This window comes from Zonotrichia leucophrys, chromosome 8 (genome assembly GCF_028769735.1).
Source record: "Zonotrichia leucophrys gambelii isolate GWCS_2022_RI chromosome 8, RI_Zleu_2.0, whole genome shotgun sequence".
Classification (NCBI taxonomy): Eukaryota; Metazoa; Chordata; class Aves; order Passeriformes; family Passerellidae; genus Zonotrichia; species Zonotrichia leucophrys.
In genome coordinates this window covers 17,687,504-17,707,458 of record NC_088178.1, presented here as the reverse complement: position 1 = coordinate 17,707,458, position 19,955 = coordinate 17,687,504, and the positions used below count along the sequence as shown (strand labels likewise).

At 38.3% G+C, this 19,955-nt stretch overlaps 1 protein-coding gene across 30 annotated transcripts in view; it reads left to right on the top strand.

Annotated features, from left to right (window-relative positions):
• Positions 1-19,955, top strand: part of ADGRL2 (adhesion G protein-coupled receptor L2) — a 311,598-nt gene that overhangs the window by 173,195 nt on the left and 118,448 nt on the right. For all 30 annotated transcript variants that reach the window (XM_064720284.1, XM_064720306.1, XM_064720297.1 and 27 more), the window contains one exon: positions 13,962-14,134. In XM_064720284.1, the coding sequence (XP_064576354.1) occupies positions 14,062-14,134 (73 nt within the window). In that variant the 5' untranslated portion in view covers positions 13,962-14,061. The remainder of the gene's footprint in view (positions 1-13,961; positions 14,135-19,955) is intronic.

The following is a 19,955-nucleotide window of genomic DNA, read 5'->3' as shown; positions in this document are numbered from 1 at the left end:
GTGTGCGGTGCCGGGTGTGTTGTGTGATCCCTGCTGCTGCTCCTCGCTGCCAGCCCTGCCCCGCTCCCGGTGCTCCGGGAGAGACTGTCCGCTCTGCGGGGCTCTGTGCTGCGGCCTTCCCTCCCTTCCCTCCCTTCCATCTGCTGCCTTGCCCCACGCCCTACCCAGGGGCTTTCCCGCTTCCTCTGCACTCGAAACCACCCGCGGGAATGCCGGCTTCCCGCTCTGCCTGCTCACTTGCTTTTTGATTTTTTTCCCTTCTCTTCTTTCTTTGTTTTTTTTTTTCCTTTCCTTTTTTTTCCCGGCCCCATGGTGTGACTCTCACTGATTTCTGGTGAGTAGCTGGCAGCACGAGGGAGGCTGCCTGATGATGATGATGATGATTTCATTGTGCATCTGATTTGCAATCTATTGCAGAAGTGCCTGTAATGCTGACTGCTGTTATTTAGTGTTAGGATTTTAAAATATTAGAGTACATAGAGCACAAGTTAAATCAAAATGGCTTGCGGAACATGTGTGTAAATGGCATCGTTTTGTGAGTGTGAAGGTTTGGCACAATATCTTTGGGCAAGGTGTGAAATCCAGTGATCTAGATTAAATTTGGAGGTTTTGAGATTGCTGAACAAGAAGATGGTAAAATGGCATGCATTTTCTTAACAGGGACAGCTACTCTTAAATTTGCTTTCTATCTGTTGAGCTGTCAGCCACTCTGTCACCAAAGGCTTAAAGCTATATTCATGAAAACAAGAATTTTCTGGATTTCAAAGAAAATGCTATTTTTGTTAAAAACAGCAATCAGAGCAAAAGGTTAGACTGTCATCAAAGTGTCTGTAAAAATATGCTTAAGACCCCGTTCTGTTCTTGGCTGTTGGAAGAGATGATGACTTGTAAATTGCCTTTCATAAAAGTGAGTTTGATTTAAGGTATTAATAAAATCTAAATTTGTGCATTCTGGCTGTGGGGACTGAAGATTTTAATTTAGTGAAATGCCAGAACAATTTTTTTGTGCTCAGTTTGATAAGTGTTGTGTGAGAATTCCATCTTACTAAATTAGGGCAGACATATATATTACAGTGTTTACAAACTGTTATGATTACAACCTGTTAAATTTCAGATTTAATATTCAGTCATCTTTGAGCAAAAAAGTCACCTCATTTTTGTCTCAGCGCTGTTGAATTCTTGTGTTAAAATAGATTAAATTGCAAATGTTAATCTAAGTAACTGTGGAAAGTTGTGACCTGGATTTGAAATAGCCATGAGACTGTCACAGCAGCAGTAAATCTTCCAGAACATGTAAGGCTGGCACATGGCAGGGATATGTCTGATGTGAGAATTGGAGTGCGGGCGCAGGAATAGCCTGAGAAGAAAATCGTGTGTCAATATAATTTTATTCTAAAATTTAAAAAAGGGGAAATTATCACTTTAATATAAAGCTGTGTTTTTAAAGGTAGCACACAGTAACTTCATAAAAACTTATTTTAAAACAGCAATCTAAAATTCAAACTGTATTTAAGAAAAACTGTTTGTGGCACCGAGGCACCTGGTTCTTAATCCTCATATGCTTCCTCTGGCAATCTTTGAAATGTGCATGGGAATTTTGGGTGCAAACTTCAGCTTAAAAAACCGTCAGTTTGAGGAAAAGTAGATACTAAATGTGCTTCCCTTTTGTTTTAAGCTTTTTTTTACTGTCCTGTAATAACTGCTTTTCTCTCAGCTAAGTCTGGCTTCAGCCCTAGTTCTGGGTACTTTTAAAGCCTGATATCATCAAAAGGCCCTGAATGTTAGTTGTCAAGCACTGGCATTGCTGGAATCTTTTATTATCTTATTGCTTTGATTTTCTTCATCTCTCTTAAAATGTGTCAAATAAAAATGTGGGTGATGTCAGGAGAATATGATAATAGTAATTTTTAAAGCAATGTTTTGACTTAAAAATAATGTTAAAACAATCCTGTTCAAGCAAATCTTGATGTTAATCAGGGACATTAATTGATAATTAAACCTAGTGTATTACATAAATTTTACACATCATTTGATCTAACTTGCTGTTCTTTTCTATAAATGAATATTTTTTATACAAATTTATTCTTTCATGAAGGAAAGAAATGAGCTTGGAGATACTGGACTATGTGTCCACACGACAAAATTATCTTGGGGCGCTATAAAAAGGTATTCAGAGTGTTATCATATCTATTATTGCAGTGTTGACCATTAATTCTGTTGAATTTCTAAAAAACACCAGGATAGTAGGGCTTTTGCAGTGAGAGCCTGCAATACTTTACCTCTCTGGTTTTTTTTAAAAGCTAGAATCTGACTTTGTTCATTTCCTTCACTCCAGAGAAGGGTGATTGGCAGGCTCTGGCATTCAGCTGTCCACAGCTGAACTGCAGGGCTTGAGTTGCCTTGGCAGGGCTGCAAGTAAAAGTTTGTGCCGCTTTTGCCAACTGTGTTCTTGGCTCAAGCTGATGTTACACGTCTCTCGACTCCAAAGCATGCTCATTTGCCAAATTCTACCTAAAAATGTATGCTGGAATTCCTAATTAAATAAACCCCCCGATATTTATTTTATTCCTTGGAAAGGCACGCATTCTTTCACAGTAGATGCTGCTTTGGTAGAAATACAAATAAAAATTTAAAAAGCCCAAGGTGGATTAGAAAGTTATAACTGCTATTAGGAGAGAACTTTTCTCTTGCAAACAGATTAGTAGCTTTGGTTTCTTCTAAGTAGGGAAATTATGTGACTTTACCAGGTTCTTACCTGAAGTTCTTTGCATATATACATTTTCTTGTTTATTTTTCAAGTATCTTGGAAATTGTTGCACTACAAAGGATAATAGCAGTCCGTATATAATTTCCTTGGATTTTCCAGCATTACAGCTACCTTATTGCTGCCGTAAGCTGGAGGTAGCAGTTCAATGATAAAGGTGTAATTTATGCCAAACCAGTCTGGAAGCTTTTTCAGAAGACTGATAGCAACTGCTTTTATACATATTGCTATGTAAAATGCTTATTAATGTTAGCAGATGTTGCACTTTAATCCCCCAGAATGATTGTTTGGTAGCAGCAGGAGATTTATTAAGCTTGAGTTGTGTGAAATTGTGTGTGCATAAGCTGCTATTTAGATTGTAAAAATGCCATTGAAAACTGTAAAAAAGTTCTAACTGTAATTGGCAGAGAGGTATTAGCTGCTTTAAAAGAAGTATATGTGTACCACTGGCCCTTTTGCTATAACCTCTTTATCATTTATCTTCTTGTATTAATGTCACTGAATTATTAATTCATGAGCAGGGTTGGATAGGGTGAAGGCACTATTTAAATGTGTGGCACATGTATCCTTATCGCTGGAGACATGAAAAGAGTCATTTTGTGTTATCTATAAAATGGAAAGGACATTTAAAAATTTCATTTACGGTAATCCACTTCACTTCCCAGTAAAACACCTAGATTATTGCTACTATAATATAATGTTCGTATTAAAATTTTGTAATCTTTCCTCTCTCTTACTTATAAATACTGTTGATAGACAAATGTAGACTAATTTTTTTTTTCTCTAGTTGCACATACAGTTCATGAACTGCAGCAGAACATATGACGAGCAGGGTTTTAATAAAAAACCAATTCTCTTTAATTTCTAGTAAAAGAATACAAAATAAAAGTCAATCAGTATTTATAATCATGAAAGGCTAAATAAATTATCATCTAAAATCATAATGTAGCCTAATTAAAGAAAAATAGGATATTTTCCAAAGTAACAGTGTCATTGTCACATTGAGCCATCAAGAGCTATATTATTTAAAAGAAATTGTAAATGTGTGGTTTGGTCTGCTTGAAGAAACCACAAAATATCAAAGGTCACATTGCTGCTAAAAAATGTGTTAAAAATATATCTTAAATTTCATCTGTCCTGTATGGATGATTAAAAAAATTTAAATGTACAAGAAATATAATGTTTTCAGTCATTTCAGTGGATAGAGTTCATTCTCTTGAATACTTTAAAAAGTGTTCATTCTTTTTAAAAATTCTTTGCATGAAAGCAATTTCAGGATACTTTGTCCTCAAGTGCTCGTGGTGGCTGGCATGGCAGTGCTGGAGATAACTCATATTCCATTTTGTTTAATATTTAAAAGATATCACTTCACACTTCCCTTTTCACCATGCATGGAAGAGACCTTTGCTGTTTCCACAATACATGGGGAGTTTTTTCTCTTCAGAAATTTCTCTGCAGAAGGGAAAATGTTATGTAGGCTGCTAGGGAGAAGAGTTTTTAACCGTGGTACATGCAAGTAGAAGGAGCCTTCCTGCTGAATTGTAATTTACAGCTCTTGCTTGTAACTCCTCCAAATGTAATCATTATAGTTTCCTGACTTAGACTTTCAACAGAAGGAATAAAAAAATAACTGAAATAATTTCTATTTTTCTATTATAGTTTGAATAGGTAAGAAAGTCCAGTTTTCCCCAACTGAAGGAATGTTGCAGCTCTGATGAATGACTGGTACTTATTCAGCTGTCTTGCATAGTTAAGAATAGTCACCTGAATGTTCATTGCTTATTAAATTGTACAAGAAAATACTCTTAACTACAGCACTATTATACACCTTGGCGACTTGTATGTCCTTGCAGAGCCCATCATCCAGTAAGGGCATTGGATCCTTTGTTTCATTGCAGAATCAGGCCCTTTCTGAAGGGCCTGTAGATTTATTTGCCAGATTTCTTGCAGACATTTCTCACATCCTCGATGATGTGCTAGCAGTAGGTGTGTAATTCAGTAGAATGTTTGTGTGTAGGCACAAGGAAGAGAGTGGTGTGTGCAGTGCTGTCATACAGGGCTTCTCACTCTTGAGCTCCTCTTGAAAGTGTGTATGAGAAAAGCCAGTTACAAGGGGAGAAAACCAAGGAAACCATTGATTTTTTTTCATGGTTTTAGGGTTTTCAGCCTTCTAAGTGCTACTGGTATGTAAAAGGGGTGAACATGAAAGATGTGTCTGCTGGCACTGCCTGCTTTTTTTTGTACTTAGGAAGTCCACACAGAAGTCCTCCAAAGGCTTACATAAATTCAGTGGAGTTCCTACCTGTAAGTCATACTTGCCTGGAGAAACTCTTGTCTGCTTACAAAGCAGTTAGACTTCTTCCCTTCTTCTGTTGTCAAAATTAAAAATTTTGTTGTGGCTCATAGCCAAGTATGGGATGGTAGCACACAGCACTTCTCAGGTTTCTATGCAAGACATAAGCCATTACCTTTTAATAGCTAAATGGTCTGGAAATGGTTTGGAAAATCCAGGTTTATGGAATTACTCCTGGAATTTTGTTTGATGGTGGTGATTTTTAGTGGAACTACAAAGTGGTCTTCTAAATGTCCTGACAATCAGGCTGCTGGAAAGAAAACCTACTCTCTGATTATGGTAATATTAATAGTGCTTCAGAGAAAAGAAACAAAGCTAGGAATAATGTAAGAAGGGGTTATCTGAAAAAAGAAGGGAAAAAAAAAAGCTTAGGTACAGCATGCTTTAAAACATGGTTAAAAGCATGCATTATTGAAATGGTCATTAATAAAATGCATTGTTGTGATGCTATGATAAATTCTAATACTTGAGCATATGATGGAAGAAGAAATATTTAAAATTTCCTTTCTCCTGCTCTTTATATATAGTCACAAATTTTTCACGTTTATTTGCATGCTCATCTGATGTATTTTATCCTAGATTATCTCATTGCTCCCAAGAAAACCCTTTTGGTAATATTGATAACCTAATATATGACATAGTTTGGTCGTTATTATTTCATTTAGTGGTCATATGTATAGACCAAGAGGGAATCTGAATATTGATTTCACTGAATGGCTAGTAATAATGATTTATGAGTCACAGATTCAGTGCAGTGAGCCAAACACAGCAGAGATTACATCTTAGGTGCCACCATTGATTTTGATTCATATTTCACTGCACAATGATTAGGCCATGGTCTCACAGATGTTAATGTTCCTCTCCAAGCAAAGATCTGCCCAAACCACGCTCAGTGCATGGTGACTGTATCTATACACCCACTGCTTCTGACTTTAAAATGCTAAATATTGTTCAGTTGCTTATAAAGAGTTGGTATCTCTGCGATAACAAAGGGTTTTGATAGAATTTTTTTAAATAATCAAAAGTGATTTTGCTGCACACTCAAGCTTATTCCTAAAACTGGAACAATATAATTTATATTGAATACAGATCACTTAATATGATTATAAGTACAACTGATAGAAAATGGATGCTTTAAAATGAATGTTAAACCAGCAGCTTCATGAATCTTTTTGATAATATTCCTTGGCACGTGCCCAGAAAAGAAGTTTTCAGTGCAGTAGTTTCCAGGGAATTGATGCTACCAAACTGAGGTTTGTGCTTGAATATCAAATGCCAAGGCTGCAGCACAGCCGTCCCCCAGGAGGTCCAGTGTGTTGGGCTATACAGCCCCCATTAACCTGGTTATGGCATGGATAAAAGTGCTGTGCATGCATGATAAAAATGTGTTCTTGTCTGCTCTTGCCTGTAACTTGATTTTATTTTGGAAGTGAGTAAAGCGTGGGTGTTTTGCTGGCTCTGTGCTGGTCTGCGGAGTTGTCTTACTTCAGTGAAAGACAGAATCATAGTACAGTTTGGGTTGGAAGGCACCTTAAATTATCATATAATTCCAACCCCCCTTCCATGGCTGGGGAGACATGCTGCCAGACCAGGTTGCCCAAAGCCCCATCCAACCTGGTCTTAACACATTTCCATTGATGTGACATCAGAAACCCTGTTCCAGTGCCTCACCACTCTCACAGTGAGGAGAAGCATCCAAACATCTACTCTAGATTTACCCTCTTTCAGTTTAAAGCCATTCCCCCTTGTCATATCGCTGCAGGCCCTTGTAAAAAGCCCCTTTCCAGCTCTCATGTGTCCCTTTAGGTACTAGAAAGCTGCTATAAGGTCTGCCTAGAACCTTCTCTTCTCCAGACTGAACAGCCCCAGCTCTCTCAGCCTGTCTGCATGGGAAAGGTGCTCCGGCCCTCTGATCATCTTTGTGAGACCCTCCTCCAAAAGGTCCACATAATTCATATCTTGGGGGCCCCAGAGCTGGATTCCATACTCAGTATCAGAGCTCATCTCCCTGCCTAAGCCCAGGCCTAGTGGCCATAAAGCAGATCAGGTGTGATGAAATCCTTGCAGTCAATTAGAGAAACACCATGTCGCTTCACAGGTACCAACATGTCTGACCACAGTCCCAGGACTTAGTTCTGTTTGTTTTGTTTTTCAGTCTACTTCCACTTCAAACAAGTTCTCAGCTGTGAAAAACAGTGGAAGGGAAAAAAAAAATCAGCTAAGTGGCATAACAGCTTTGAGAAATACGGGCCTCTGCAAAGCCTTGTCAAGGCTGTCAACAAACAGTTTCCTGTCTTACAAGACTGCTATGTCTTTGGTTGATGTTAGTCTAGTGATTTTTTTTTCCAAGGGGAAGAAATGAGATCTTTAATGTAAATAGATTATTTTGAGGATTTCTCTTCTCTGAGAAGTTTGAAAAGCCTTTGAATTTTCTTCAGCTGTTACAATTGCTTCTTTAGGTTTGTCATATAGTTCTCAGTGTTTTTGTAAAGATACTCATTATTTTCTTGTTTATTTTTGATGTTCATAAAATCTGTCCTACATTGGTTTGAAAATGAGAGCTATTTGTTTTGCAGTTTAATGAAGAGAATGGCAAACAGCCTCAGACTGTGCCTCTGGTGTCCACAGTGATCAGCATATTTAACATGCTCAGCATGACACTGAGATATTACAGCCGATAACGGTTGTAATTGACTTACAGCATCCTTTCCCTCCCCCTTTCTTTGGATGGTGGGGAATTATCTTTGAGTCCCCAGGAAGCTGTAGTGACACAGAGGGCAGAAGTGGTAGAAAGGTTTTACCTGCACTGCTTGTGTCGAGGTGGTCTCATGTAGCAGTATGAGGTGATTCAGGTGAAATACAGGGAATTTGCAATGAGGATTGAGTGACACGCCCTGTCCACCCCTACCCGCCCTTGATTCTGAGCATTTATCAAAGGCAAAAAGAGAAATTCAGACTTGGCAAAAGGAGAGTGCCTGGAGCCAAAAAAAGCCATTCTTATTAGCACTAGCAAAGGTTTACTTTGCTGGCTTATTGAATGAAAACTCCCCTGAGTGTCCAGGCTTTATCCTGTGTTAACAAGGGGCAAAGCTGGCTTGTTGGGAATGGACCGCTGTGTAACATGTCTGTAAAACACAAGAGTGAGGCCAAGCTGAATTAGAGTGCTGATGAGAAAGGAAAATCTTTGTCTTTTCCTCTCAAATCCTATCTATTTTCCCTGTAAATGATTGTGGTAGACCACTGAGGTGCTGAGGACTGATGGACTAAATTGTGATGTTCCGCTGGTAAAATAGTGTCAGTGCACTGTTTAGTGTCATGTCTTGCATAGGTAGATTGGATATTTTGAATGTTCCATTACACTGAAGAGCTGAGAACTCGGGGTGGGGTGGGTGTTTCTGGGGTCTTTGTCAGTTTTAGGGTACACATTTATTGCTCACTGTTTCAGGCATTCATCTGGCATTAGCATGTAACTTCAGAGCACAATGCCGCTGAATGCATTGAAGTAATTTTTTTGTAGCAAGATTGGATGACCTTGGTCAAGTCTTGTTCTTACTGTATTATTCCCTTCCCTCATACTGTATTCTTTCCATGTAACTTGGGAAGAAGTGTTTTGGGTTAGAAATCCAATGTTCAAGGTGACAATTAATAGGGACTGTTGAATACAGAAGTGTAGATAAGACTCCCTGCTACCTTTTGAACATTAAATTGCTTTAATGAAAAGAAAGTATTTTTTAGCCATTTTAGATGGATCAGAGTTAGCCTTTTATTTCACCTTGCAATATGCAGCTGGTTTCATTGGAGCAGATCAGGCATTGGTTGTTTATCATAGGCAGTAGAAGGAGGCTTACTAGATCAGCAGTCTTGATTGTTGTCAGGGGGTTTTTTTGTAAGGTCTCATAGCTAAAACTCATAACCAGATTTTCTACAATCTGGTACTGTAGCACTAATGTGGCATTATTAATGTAAATCAATTTTTGAATTAGCATATTGAAAATTTAGGAATAACTCATGTTGAATGCATCTGAAGACGTTCAATGTTGAAAACTAGATTTGTATCTCATTGCAGATATGTAGAAAATGGTAGCTGTTGGATCATAAACAGTATTAGTCTCATTTGAGGATTTTACTAATGCGGCTTAGACACTTTTACTAATCACACTTCACTAATTAAATTCCTGTGTTACAGATTATAGTAAGTTTAACTTTTTTGTTTCTTTAAATTGGGAAAGCCTCATGATGGGAAAGCACGTGGACACATAATTTCTCAGGAGACTAAGTAGTCTATTATATTGTATGAATATATATCTATTCACCCTTGCCTTCTCTGCCCCCTCCTTTCCTCTGCAGAATGGCTCATATATATTACAGAATTACTCAGTTTCATAAACTGGGTTATGAAAGGCAGTGGGGGTGCTGCTTGTGTGGCAAGGTAGGTCACACAGGATTTATAAGAAGGACTGCCTGGTCCTGCTAGTTCCTTGGCATGTATGAGCTGTGGAGCTATGCCTGATGTTCCTTACCTCCGTGTGCTTCATCATCTGTAAAGCTAGTGCAAATTTTATTTTGTAATAGGGATGTAAAGCTTCACTGAGGTTGCAAGTTCTCTGCGGTGTTTCTAAAATGATTTGGAAAATTAGGCACTATACTGTAAAATACATCAGCATTAGTCTGAATGACTTTTAGCTAAAGAAAAACATCCTTGCTTAGCTGGAAAGATCTCTGTGTTCTCCTTTGTCTTAATTGCCTGAAAAGCTGGATAGAACAGGAGGGAAAAGGCAGCTTTTGAGCATGCTGTGTCAGTTGTCCGGAAGCTCTTAAAAGACCCTTTTTTGGCTTTTGAAAATAAAACCTTGGGAAGGTTAAACAGAGTAGAGTTGGAACACGACAGTCCTTTAGAGGTCTTTCTCTTCCAAGATAAAAGTATTTCAAGGAGCATGCTTGGAGCAGCTTTCTCTTATCTCAGGGGTGCTCTTGAGCAATGTTGCGGGGAGAGGGATGGCCAGCAGTGGCGTGTATTCTGCTGCGGTCGCGTTCCGGCTGCGAGGAGTTTCAGAAGCACAGGAGAACAAGGAGGCGAGGAGGGGGCACTGAGATATTCGGGACTTGGAGCACAGCTTATGAATACAGTATGAAGGGATGCCCAGTACCTTTGCAGTGTTACATTTAACATTTCTATTCCTGATCTGGCCTTCTTTGACAGTGCATATGAGAAGAATCTTAACAAGGTGAACCACTCTACTTCCAGCAGGGGGTTGTTTTTTTTTTCCTCTGGGAGATTGCAGTATGGCCCAGAGGTAGGGATTTAAGTTACAACTGAAATTTTCTGGGCAGCTTTTATTGCACTCTGAAATTCAAGCAAGATTTTGCTCTAGGGAGTTTCTCTTTGCCCCACCCACAGGCTGAAGCAGTCAGCGATGCAGAGAAAATGTTTATTAAGGTCTGAGGGGAAATAACTTATTTGCGCAGGACAGCCACTCGCTGTAGTCTCCTTTTTCTGTTTACAAAGAAGTAACCTAATACATCTTTTCCTGCTTCTAGTCGTTTGGTTTGGGATTTGTTGTTGTTGTGAGATGCCCCCGACAGTCTCTGTATCACTGATATAGATGGATGGTCAGAAGGATGTGGCTGACAGCAGTGTCTTTAGTCCGAGTGCTCTCTGGCTCCAGCTCATGTCTGGGTGCCTTTCTCAGGTTTAGCTTTTGTTATGCTGATGAATGGTTGGAGCTGCACGTTCTTTTACTTAAAGCCACATAGAGATTCTCAAATACGGAGGCTCCATTAAAATTTGTTTGCTGTGAACATGTTAACTTATTCTAAAGAAAAGAAGCAAACCCAAATTCAATTGCATCAGTTTTCAAACACAGTTTCATTTTTTCTTGGGTTTTTAGATAAACATCTGTTACTGATAATCTGTTAGGGGCTGGTTAGTTTATCTTGAATTCTTTTTGCAGCAGCACACTGAGTTAAATTCTATGTCTGTAGGCTACAGCAATCTAAGAGAACAATATATTGCACAAAACACTTAAAATTGCTCTTTAAAATGCTTGCCATTTCTTCTTATTTGAATAGTTTATGCTGGTTTTGGTATTTCAAAGGCATCAATATATTTTCAGAAACTTAGTCCTTATAAAAGTGACTAAGTCAGTTTAGAAGGTCAAGAACTTTACTCAATTGAAAAAAAAAAAGACAAAGTGTTTGGCATACATTTTGCAACTATTTCCTAGGGAGATGCCGGTCTTTCGCAAGTGATGCTTTGATTATTGGTTTTATTTTTGACATAACTCCTTCCTCCCCACTCCAATTTAAAAAGGCCCACAAGGAAGTGATGACTGAGGATGATAAAGCACGTGAATGTCACTCTGCAGTTGAAGCTGAAGAAAGATATCTGAAAACCTGAGAGTGCAGTGATATGTTATAGAAATAATGATAAAAGTTGAGTCTCAGGAAGTCCAAATCTTCTGGACAGACTGGGAGCAATCAGAAGGCTGATTTAATTTCACTTTTAGCCATTATTATTCATCATCTATTCTCCTGGATTATTCTGATTGCTTACTGAAATTACACTGATTAGTCTGTAGTGTGTGTGGAATAGTTTTATGATTTTTCCTTTGGGTGCTACAGGTGGAAAATTAATCCAAACTCCTCCCAAGATTGTAGCTGAACTATCTCCAGGGCTTTTCTTTTCAGAGATCATGGTGGCAATTTTTTCTTCTTAACTCTGCAGGAGCTCCTTTGCAATTTTAATTTTTGCTGAATGCAGTGCATCCTTTGTGGACTTTTAGATTTATTTTCTTTTAGTTACAAAAGAGTCTCAGCCCAGTGTAAAAGATCTAGAGCTGGAATGTGACTGTCCTCATAACCACTGTGGGGTCCTCATGTGTCACCATCTAAATCCAGGTCACACCTTGTACCTCAGGGCACGTGGGTGTGTGCCAGGGAGAGCCACGAGCTGCCCATCCTGCACTCCGTTTGCTGTCGCCTGCTTCTTGCTGAAATATGTGTGGGAAAAAGTACCTGTGACTGGAGAGCACCTATCTGTTGTTGAAAATTGGACAAAGGGTTCATTTTTTTGTATCAATAAACATAAAAACATATGGTCTCAGATGTCAGTTTTCTTTAATTTCACTGTGTGAGGAATCACAGCACACTTGTATTGTGAGAGAGATGACTCCAGTTCTCTTAAAGAGGAGCCAAGTAAAGAAACCTTCTTCACTATTTAATAATTTCCACAGATACACTGCCTTCCTTGAGAGCCAGAGAAATTGTTCCGTAATGTTTTCCATTAATTCCCATCTTTCTCTCCTTGTGGGAAAAAATTAATGTCAGTTTTGTTGCTGTTTGTGTGCTCAGGGAACAAACTTTATCATTGATTATGATTAACATTTCTGCTTCTAAAAATTATCAACATTTCATAGAATTTCTTTATCTGCTATTTTGTGCTCTTCATCCTTTCCACTTCTCCTTGCCAAAAGGGTAAATGTATTTTTAAAGTCCTTAACATGCTCTAGTACTCATAAGAATCATAAGTGGCCCTTGGATCCTGCCACTTAAATTTTAACACAGTCATTGTTACGTGGTTTTAAAGTAACTTTAATTTCAGATATCTCAGCAATATGTCCTCAGAGTCCTGTTCATTTGTCCTGGAAAGACCAAGCCAATGTGAGACCAGGCTCAGCCCTTTGCATCCGTGGTTGCTGCAGTGCTCTGTGTTCTCCAGAGTTGTTTCACATGTCTGTAATATGTAGAGCCAGCTTTCTACTTAAAAATAATCTGTTCTTCTATGGATGTTAATTTTTCTTTAGCTCCCCAAACTCTAATAGTCAGGGCTGAAGCATGACCTAGCTTCATACAGTGAGATATGGAAGAGGATGTGTGTAGTTACTCAGCTGGCTGGTGAGAGAATAGAGTCATTAGCAAAAGGGAGCACTCTGCTGTCAAATCTTCTACCACAGCTACTGCACTCTATCACTATAATTATATTTTTCAAATGCAAATGATAGCTTGAAGAATTTTTCCTTTGGTACATCGTTTACAGGAGCAGTTCAGTTCATATTTCTCAGTAGGAGACAAATCTTGTCTGAGGCTAAGGACAGAAGAAGGTCTCATCCATTGTTTATTCCCTTTTCTCTGAAGATGTTTATTGTGTAGAAATACAGCTAACTGTGCAGTGATATGAAGAGGCTGCCTCACCAAATGGCGTATTTTGTCAGCAAAGCAGCTGTTACTGCCTCTCTCATCCAAGGAGAGCAATCTTTGTGTAGCATGAAGGGAGCGCCAGAGCCATGGCAGGGAGCAGACCTGCTCAGCCTTCCTGCTGGGGGGAGTTGCTCTGCTGCTCTCAGCCTCTCCACGTTTCAAATCCCCAATAAGTACATATACATAATATATAATACACACATACGTACATATGTATATATAATAATATATAGTGTCCTAGATTTAATTTTTCTGTGGTTCTTTAAGGTAGAGAAATGCAGGTTGTGTCAGATTTGTGGAGAAAGAAAACCTTAGCCAGCTCATCTACAGGTCCAGTTTGTTATATTTGGTGCAAATGTTCTCCCGTTGTTTTTTTTTCACGTGTCTTAGTGCAAATACATCAGTAACACTCATGCTTTCAACATTAACACGTATCATTATTTGGCATTGTGCTTAGTGATGATTGACCTTGAGAGATTACATCCCAGAACCCTGCCAAATTCCCAGCTACAGTGCCGGCATGCTCTCAGTTTTTACTAAATATTTCTGTCTTCGTGTGAAGTAAAACTTGCTATTCCAAATTATTGGTGTTCAGGTACTGATAGATTTTTTTTTTCTCCTTTTCTTCCAAATCTTCTGCTGCTCCAGGTATGAAGATGAATAATGCAGACCACTGGTTTCGATGATGCTGGGCTTTTATAACTGGATTCATTAAGGAATACAAAGAAAATTCTTACAGGGATCAATAATGGTGTCTTCTGGCTGCAGAATGCAAAGTTTTTGGTTTCTGCTCATTATCAGCTTCCTGCAGTGTACTGAAGGTAAGCTTTAGTTTATTTTTTACTTGGGTTTTCAGATGAGTTAAATGGACTGTACAATTAATTTCTGTTAGATAACTTGAAGTTTGAGGATAACAAACTAAATGTAGTATATTCCAGGCTTAATTTATAAGACTCAAATTGTCCCTTTTTAATGAAGAAAAGAAGAAAATAATTTTTTTTAGGTTTGATAGTGTCATATGTTGAAATTGAAGTGCAATGTTCAGGCAAGTGAAGTATTAATAGCCTTGATTGGTAGGTGCCTTATTTTTGGATTCTTCCTGTTTACCCTTCCTTTTCTATTCTCATTGCACAAGAAATGTATGGATATGTTAAATGTGATATAAAACAACTAAATGAAATACCCGTTCTACTTTTCTAATTTTGCTCACTGAAAACGAAATGGCAAACACTTCATTAAGATTAGTGCTATGCAAGTTAAATTCCAGGAAATAAAACTCAAAGTTCATACAGAAATAGCATCTACTTGAAAATATTTTTGCTCTATTTGGAAAAAGGAAAAATACTTCACTGCTATCAAATGTGTTTAAAATAGCCATTAAATTAAAGAGATGAGGAAGGAAAAGGATTTTTTAAAGAAGTTGCATTATCTATTCTTTATCTGGTTTTTTTTCATAAATTATACTTCATCCAGTTAGTCTGTCTCCACAGCTGTTCTTGTGGCCCTTTTAATAAGTGGAGGAACACAAATGAATGAAAAGGAAAACATGACTTATGAATTTTTAATTGCAAATATTCGTATAGAACTTGAGGCTGGTTTTGGATGTGAGCATTTTGATTGACTAGATTGCAGGTGAAAAGATTGGTTTAGTAATAAAATAGCATCTCCATGCCATCTCACATTATTCAGTAATTGATGTATAATATACAGAGTTCCTTCCTGCATCTTTGTCATGATCTCACCAGTTTTTAAAGCAGATATGCACGTTACTCTGTCATAATTCCTGAATTTTAAGGCCAGATTTTCAGAAATACTTCTGGAAAACTACCCTGCCTCCTCCTCTCTTTCTTCCTAAATTTATATAATTAAAAAGGAACTATTACATAAATAAAAAGTCCCTACAAATTCAAATATTTTCTGCAGCTTTCCACGCTCACTGCATCATTTCCTAAGCTTTCTTTGCAGCCTTGCTCAGCTGGGGCCGTGCTGGCAGCCGAGCTTTGCCGAGATGGGTTGTTCATCTGCATGTGTGAACACACATCTCAGGGAGCCCGTCCTCCTGCCTGTTTCTGAACTTGGGGAAGTCTCATTTCACTGAAACAGCTTCCACAGTCAGTTCCCCATCCCTCCCCTGCTCCTTAAATGCTGCCAGGATGTAGTAGGAGGCTGAGCAGATCTGAGATGGTTTCATGCTTGGTGGGACTCCTGGTCTGGGAGCCGCTGCTCTCGCTGCCCGCGCTGCCTGCCCGGGCTGGGGACTTGGCTGTAATCTCACTTGTACAAACAGCTGGAAGAGAATATGCTTTCCAGCCTCCTTCATAGGTAAGAAAGGTAAATGTGGATTAGGAGATTGGAGTTATAAACTTTATGACTGGCTGGTTTGGTAATAACTGGTGCTAATTATAAATGCACTTACATTGCAGAAGTGGTTGCACAAGGTGAAACCTAAGGTGTAGGAAGTTGAGACATCTATTTATGGGGTTTTTTTCTGAAGTTTTAAAACACTAAGGTTTTTAAAAATTATTATTATTGCAATTGTTTCAGATCTCTCTACTTAATGCATTTTACAAACATTCAGGTGCTTGCAGTTTAATGCTGTGTGATGGTTGAAAACATCTGACAGCAGAAAGGAAAAGCAGACGAACAACTTTCTGTGGTTTGGTTACAGTTGCAAACAGCGGGCTGTAAAACATGTTTTATCTGCTGAGTTTGGAAGGGAAAAAGTCAACTGAGAACTTCTGCAGATTGAATTTTTACCATTTGCAGAAAGTTAATTTTCATTGTCATCTGTAATATTTCAAGTTCATTTTATTCTGTCCCTGTTTTTCTTGCTTTTAGTAGCCAGTAGCAATCTTTTGATGCTTCAGTTGTGAATTTACTTTTTTTAAGTCTATACAAGAGCTGCTTTTTCAGCTAAAAGAAACAGGGAAGGAAATTGGGAGCAGATAACAGAATCATACCAAATTAATTGTAAATTCTTAAAATAAATGAAATACTGTGGCTCTGTATACTGGAAATGAATATTAATATAGAGTTGGCTTCCAGCCACAGAAGAAAAATGAATACTGCATTATTACACTTTCTCACAAAATTACATTGCCTTCTGCTTCAGTAATAAGAGATGCCAAGTATAACATGCTTTAGTAGCACTTCATGCCTGGAAGTATGAACATGAACAAAGGTTAAAATAAGAGCATCTAACTTTTGCTAGAAATAAGAAAATCTTTAATTCTCTTGCTTGGAATGTAGTTTTTTAATAGCAATCTGATGTGTACATGAAGGTTGTTGCAGTTACTGGGAGAGATAAAACCTGGCTGAATTCCCTGCTCTTACATTTTAATGTTTCTGTACAGTTTAATGGAGAGGAAGGGGGGGAAATGATGCTGGGTGTGGACAAGTGATTCATTTATTCATATAATGAAACATTTTCCAATCAAGAAAAGGCTTTATAACTCTCACAGCCTTAACTTTACCTCACCAGGGAATTGGCAAGCAGGCACCATTATATGAAGGCTGTGATTTTCTTTTATTGTTGCCTATCCAAACAGGAATTGTATCTTCAGATAAGAAGGTCTTGGCTTTCCCTTTTTTTTTTCCTCCCTGGCTATGCAGTCCAGATGGGATTGCTTTTGAAACAGTCCATTCCTTCAGGTAAAATGCACCTGGACCAGACAAGTGCTGACAGCTGGACAGGAAAAGCACACTGGGTTATTATACACTGCTGGTACATCTGATCAACAAGAACTCGCTATTGTTGCGTTTGTTGTTACTGCCATCAACAGCAAGCGTTGCAGCCCTAAATGAGGAAGGGCCAAAAGGCTGGAAGGAGGAATGAAAAGCTCGAGTCATGAGCTGGAGTATTATTAATCTCATTTCTGGAAGTTATTTTTCTGTCTCTTTTTTTAGCCTGTTTTATATGGGCATGTCTTTCAAACTACAGTTCTATTGCAAAGGCAGACTGAAGGGGATGCCTTGGGAAGCAGCCTGGCTCAGCCTTGGGCAGGTGCCTGTGGGGGCCTGGCCTGGGCACTCAGGGCACAGCAGAGCTCCCCCTGCACTGTGCCAGACCCCGTGTCCGTCCCACCCCATCAGGAGGGGATTCCTGCTCAGTCCCATGCACCTTTACTTACCTGTTTCCTACAAACGCTAGGAAGTTAATTACTTTTGACACCACCACTTTTTTTCTCCCCCTTCCTAATTAGGTGAAATCATCTAACAAGTTAAAAATTATCTGAGAAAATAGAGAAAGCCAGAGAGTGAGATCACACACGTCTTGTTTCCATAGCAAAGCAGAGTAGAAAGCATATTATATGTATTATTGGTTTCTCTTCAAGCAAGTTAAGACAGATACACTAATATGCATATGAAAAAAAGATGTCAGAGCTAAACATTCTGGTGTAGATTGGTTTTTGGACAGTGCAGGTTTCAGTATTTTAAGCTTTATCTTGCTTATAAAGTCCACCTTTTTGACTAGCTTTTGATGCTGTTTGTTTTTATTCTTTTCTGCTGCTTGAAAAGCACAAGTGCCTTGGAAGTGCTGAAATAATTTTCTTTGCTAACATTCTATTTTAACCAAGGTTTAATTCAATTTAAATCCATTTTATTATGAATTATTATCTGTGCTTTGTCCAAAGGAAGAAGCATCATGCTTTCATTATCTATTTAATTCTGTTTTCCTAAATGGAATTAATGTTATTTAAAGAAATCCAGCTTGTCTTTGCTTCTGAATGTTTGTTTTAATGAGCATTACACTGAAAAGGATATATTCCTGTAAATTCCAGCTATGCCAGCCAAAGAGCTGAGTGCTGAGTTGGAAGCAGTTCTAAGTGCATATTCAATATTAGTGCACTTACTAAAGAAAATGCTAAATACAGATAATGTACTTTGGGCCACTACAAAGATATTTGCTATTTTAGTGTATTACTCCAGCTCTTCATCTTCCTGCGAAGCCACTCAGATGTGGAGTGTCTAAGGCACATGGCACAGGTACTGAATAAACAGTAAAAGCATGACAGCTTTCCTACATGCTTACTACGAGTATTAGTAGGACTTCGTCCAGGATAAAAATTATAAAAATATTGTACCGTGGCCTTGATTTAGGTTCTGCAAGGAGTGAAATCCATTATGGAATCGCACTAGAGCAAAGAGGAGCACTGATTTAATTTCTAGCTGTGGAATTTATCACAGTGAGGGCTCTGTCAGGCCCCCAGTTAGCAGGAACCACTGGGTTTACAGAGCTTGCAAAGCATCCATAAGCACACCCAGTGTGCTGAGGCCGGACTGGTATTGCCCACTCTTTGGAGGATCACTCTAATAAGCTTAATGCTATCTTCATTTGTGTCATGTATACCTGATATGGTTTAGGATTCTTTAGAATTTTTTTTTTCTTAATTGATTAATGCAGATTATGAAGAATTTTTCTGAAGAAAGCAACTGCTGCTCTGGGTCCTGTTTTCTGTCCTAAAGGTCATGCCATTTTTTAGTGGTATTTTCTGGTGCAAGCATATCTGGGACATCTCTCTTTTCTTTTCTAATAGAGGGCCAAAATATCTTCTAAAGAGAAAATTTTTCTGAACAGCAAGATCAAACTTCTTCCTAAAGGAGAACGTCTGTTAAGCTTTTCAACTGCATTTCCAAAAAATAGAGACTGACAGACTGCCCAGAAAGTCCAGAGATACTTTAACATGCTGGCAGTGAATAATCTTTTATATATTCCCAGAGTACTGATGTCTGCAGGATTCTGTGTTGTAACATTACATTTTTGAAACCAAAGCAATACCATCACTATTGCAAAATGTGGAAGAATCATGTAGAAGAATGCATGAAGAACCATTTTAAATACTGTACTTACATTTAAATGAAAACTTGCTAGGAAGTGTTAGTGTAGGAGTCTTACAGTTTAGGCAAAGAAAAGAGTATAAATGCATAAATACTATGGGATGAGTAATAATATTACTATTTTGATATGCTGTCTTCTCAGTTACTGAAAAACATTGTCCTTTATGAGGGAGATTTTGCATGTTGTTGGGCTCTGTGTTCAGAAGAAGAAAAAGCCCCTGTAATGTGTAAAATGAGAGAAGAGTGTTGTGCTAGGGGCAGATGCTGTGTTTTTAGAGCCCTCTAAGCTGCTGCTGGAGTTTACTGTCTTTGGTTGCTGTAACCTTGGTGGGTCTCAGGGCGAGGTGAGCTGTGCTGGTGACCACTGCAATGAGAGGGGGTTTATTTAACCTTCAGCTGACCTGCACCAACATCATTGCCTAAGGGGCTTTTCTTCTGTTAAATGTAAATCTGGGAATGCTTTAGATTAGTTTATTATGATAAAGGGACCTTTGCAGGAATACAGTAGCAGATTTTGGACATGTCTTTCAGAAAGCAAATAGGCTTTATTAGTAATCTACTACTAAATATAAGAAAACATATGGTTCTTTTTTTTATTGAGTTGTATTTAAAAAATCTTTAATTATTTTTAATTTCTGGGTTTTTTTGTTGAAGAATACTGCTTGTCTTAGTAACAAGGGTTTTTTTTATATAGTTGTAACATTGTTTTATATTGTACTTTCAGGTCACAGTGTAAAATGTAAGTATAACTGCCTGAAGCATCTGATATCAATGAATGCTTCAGCACTGGCTTTCTTATTGCAT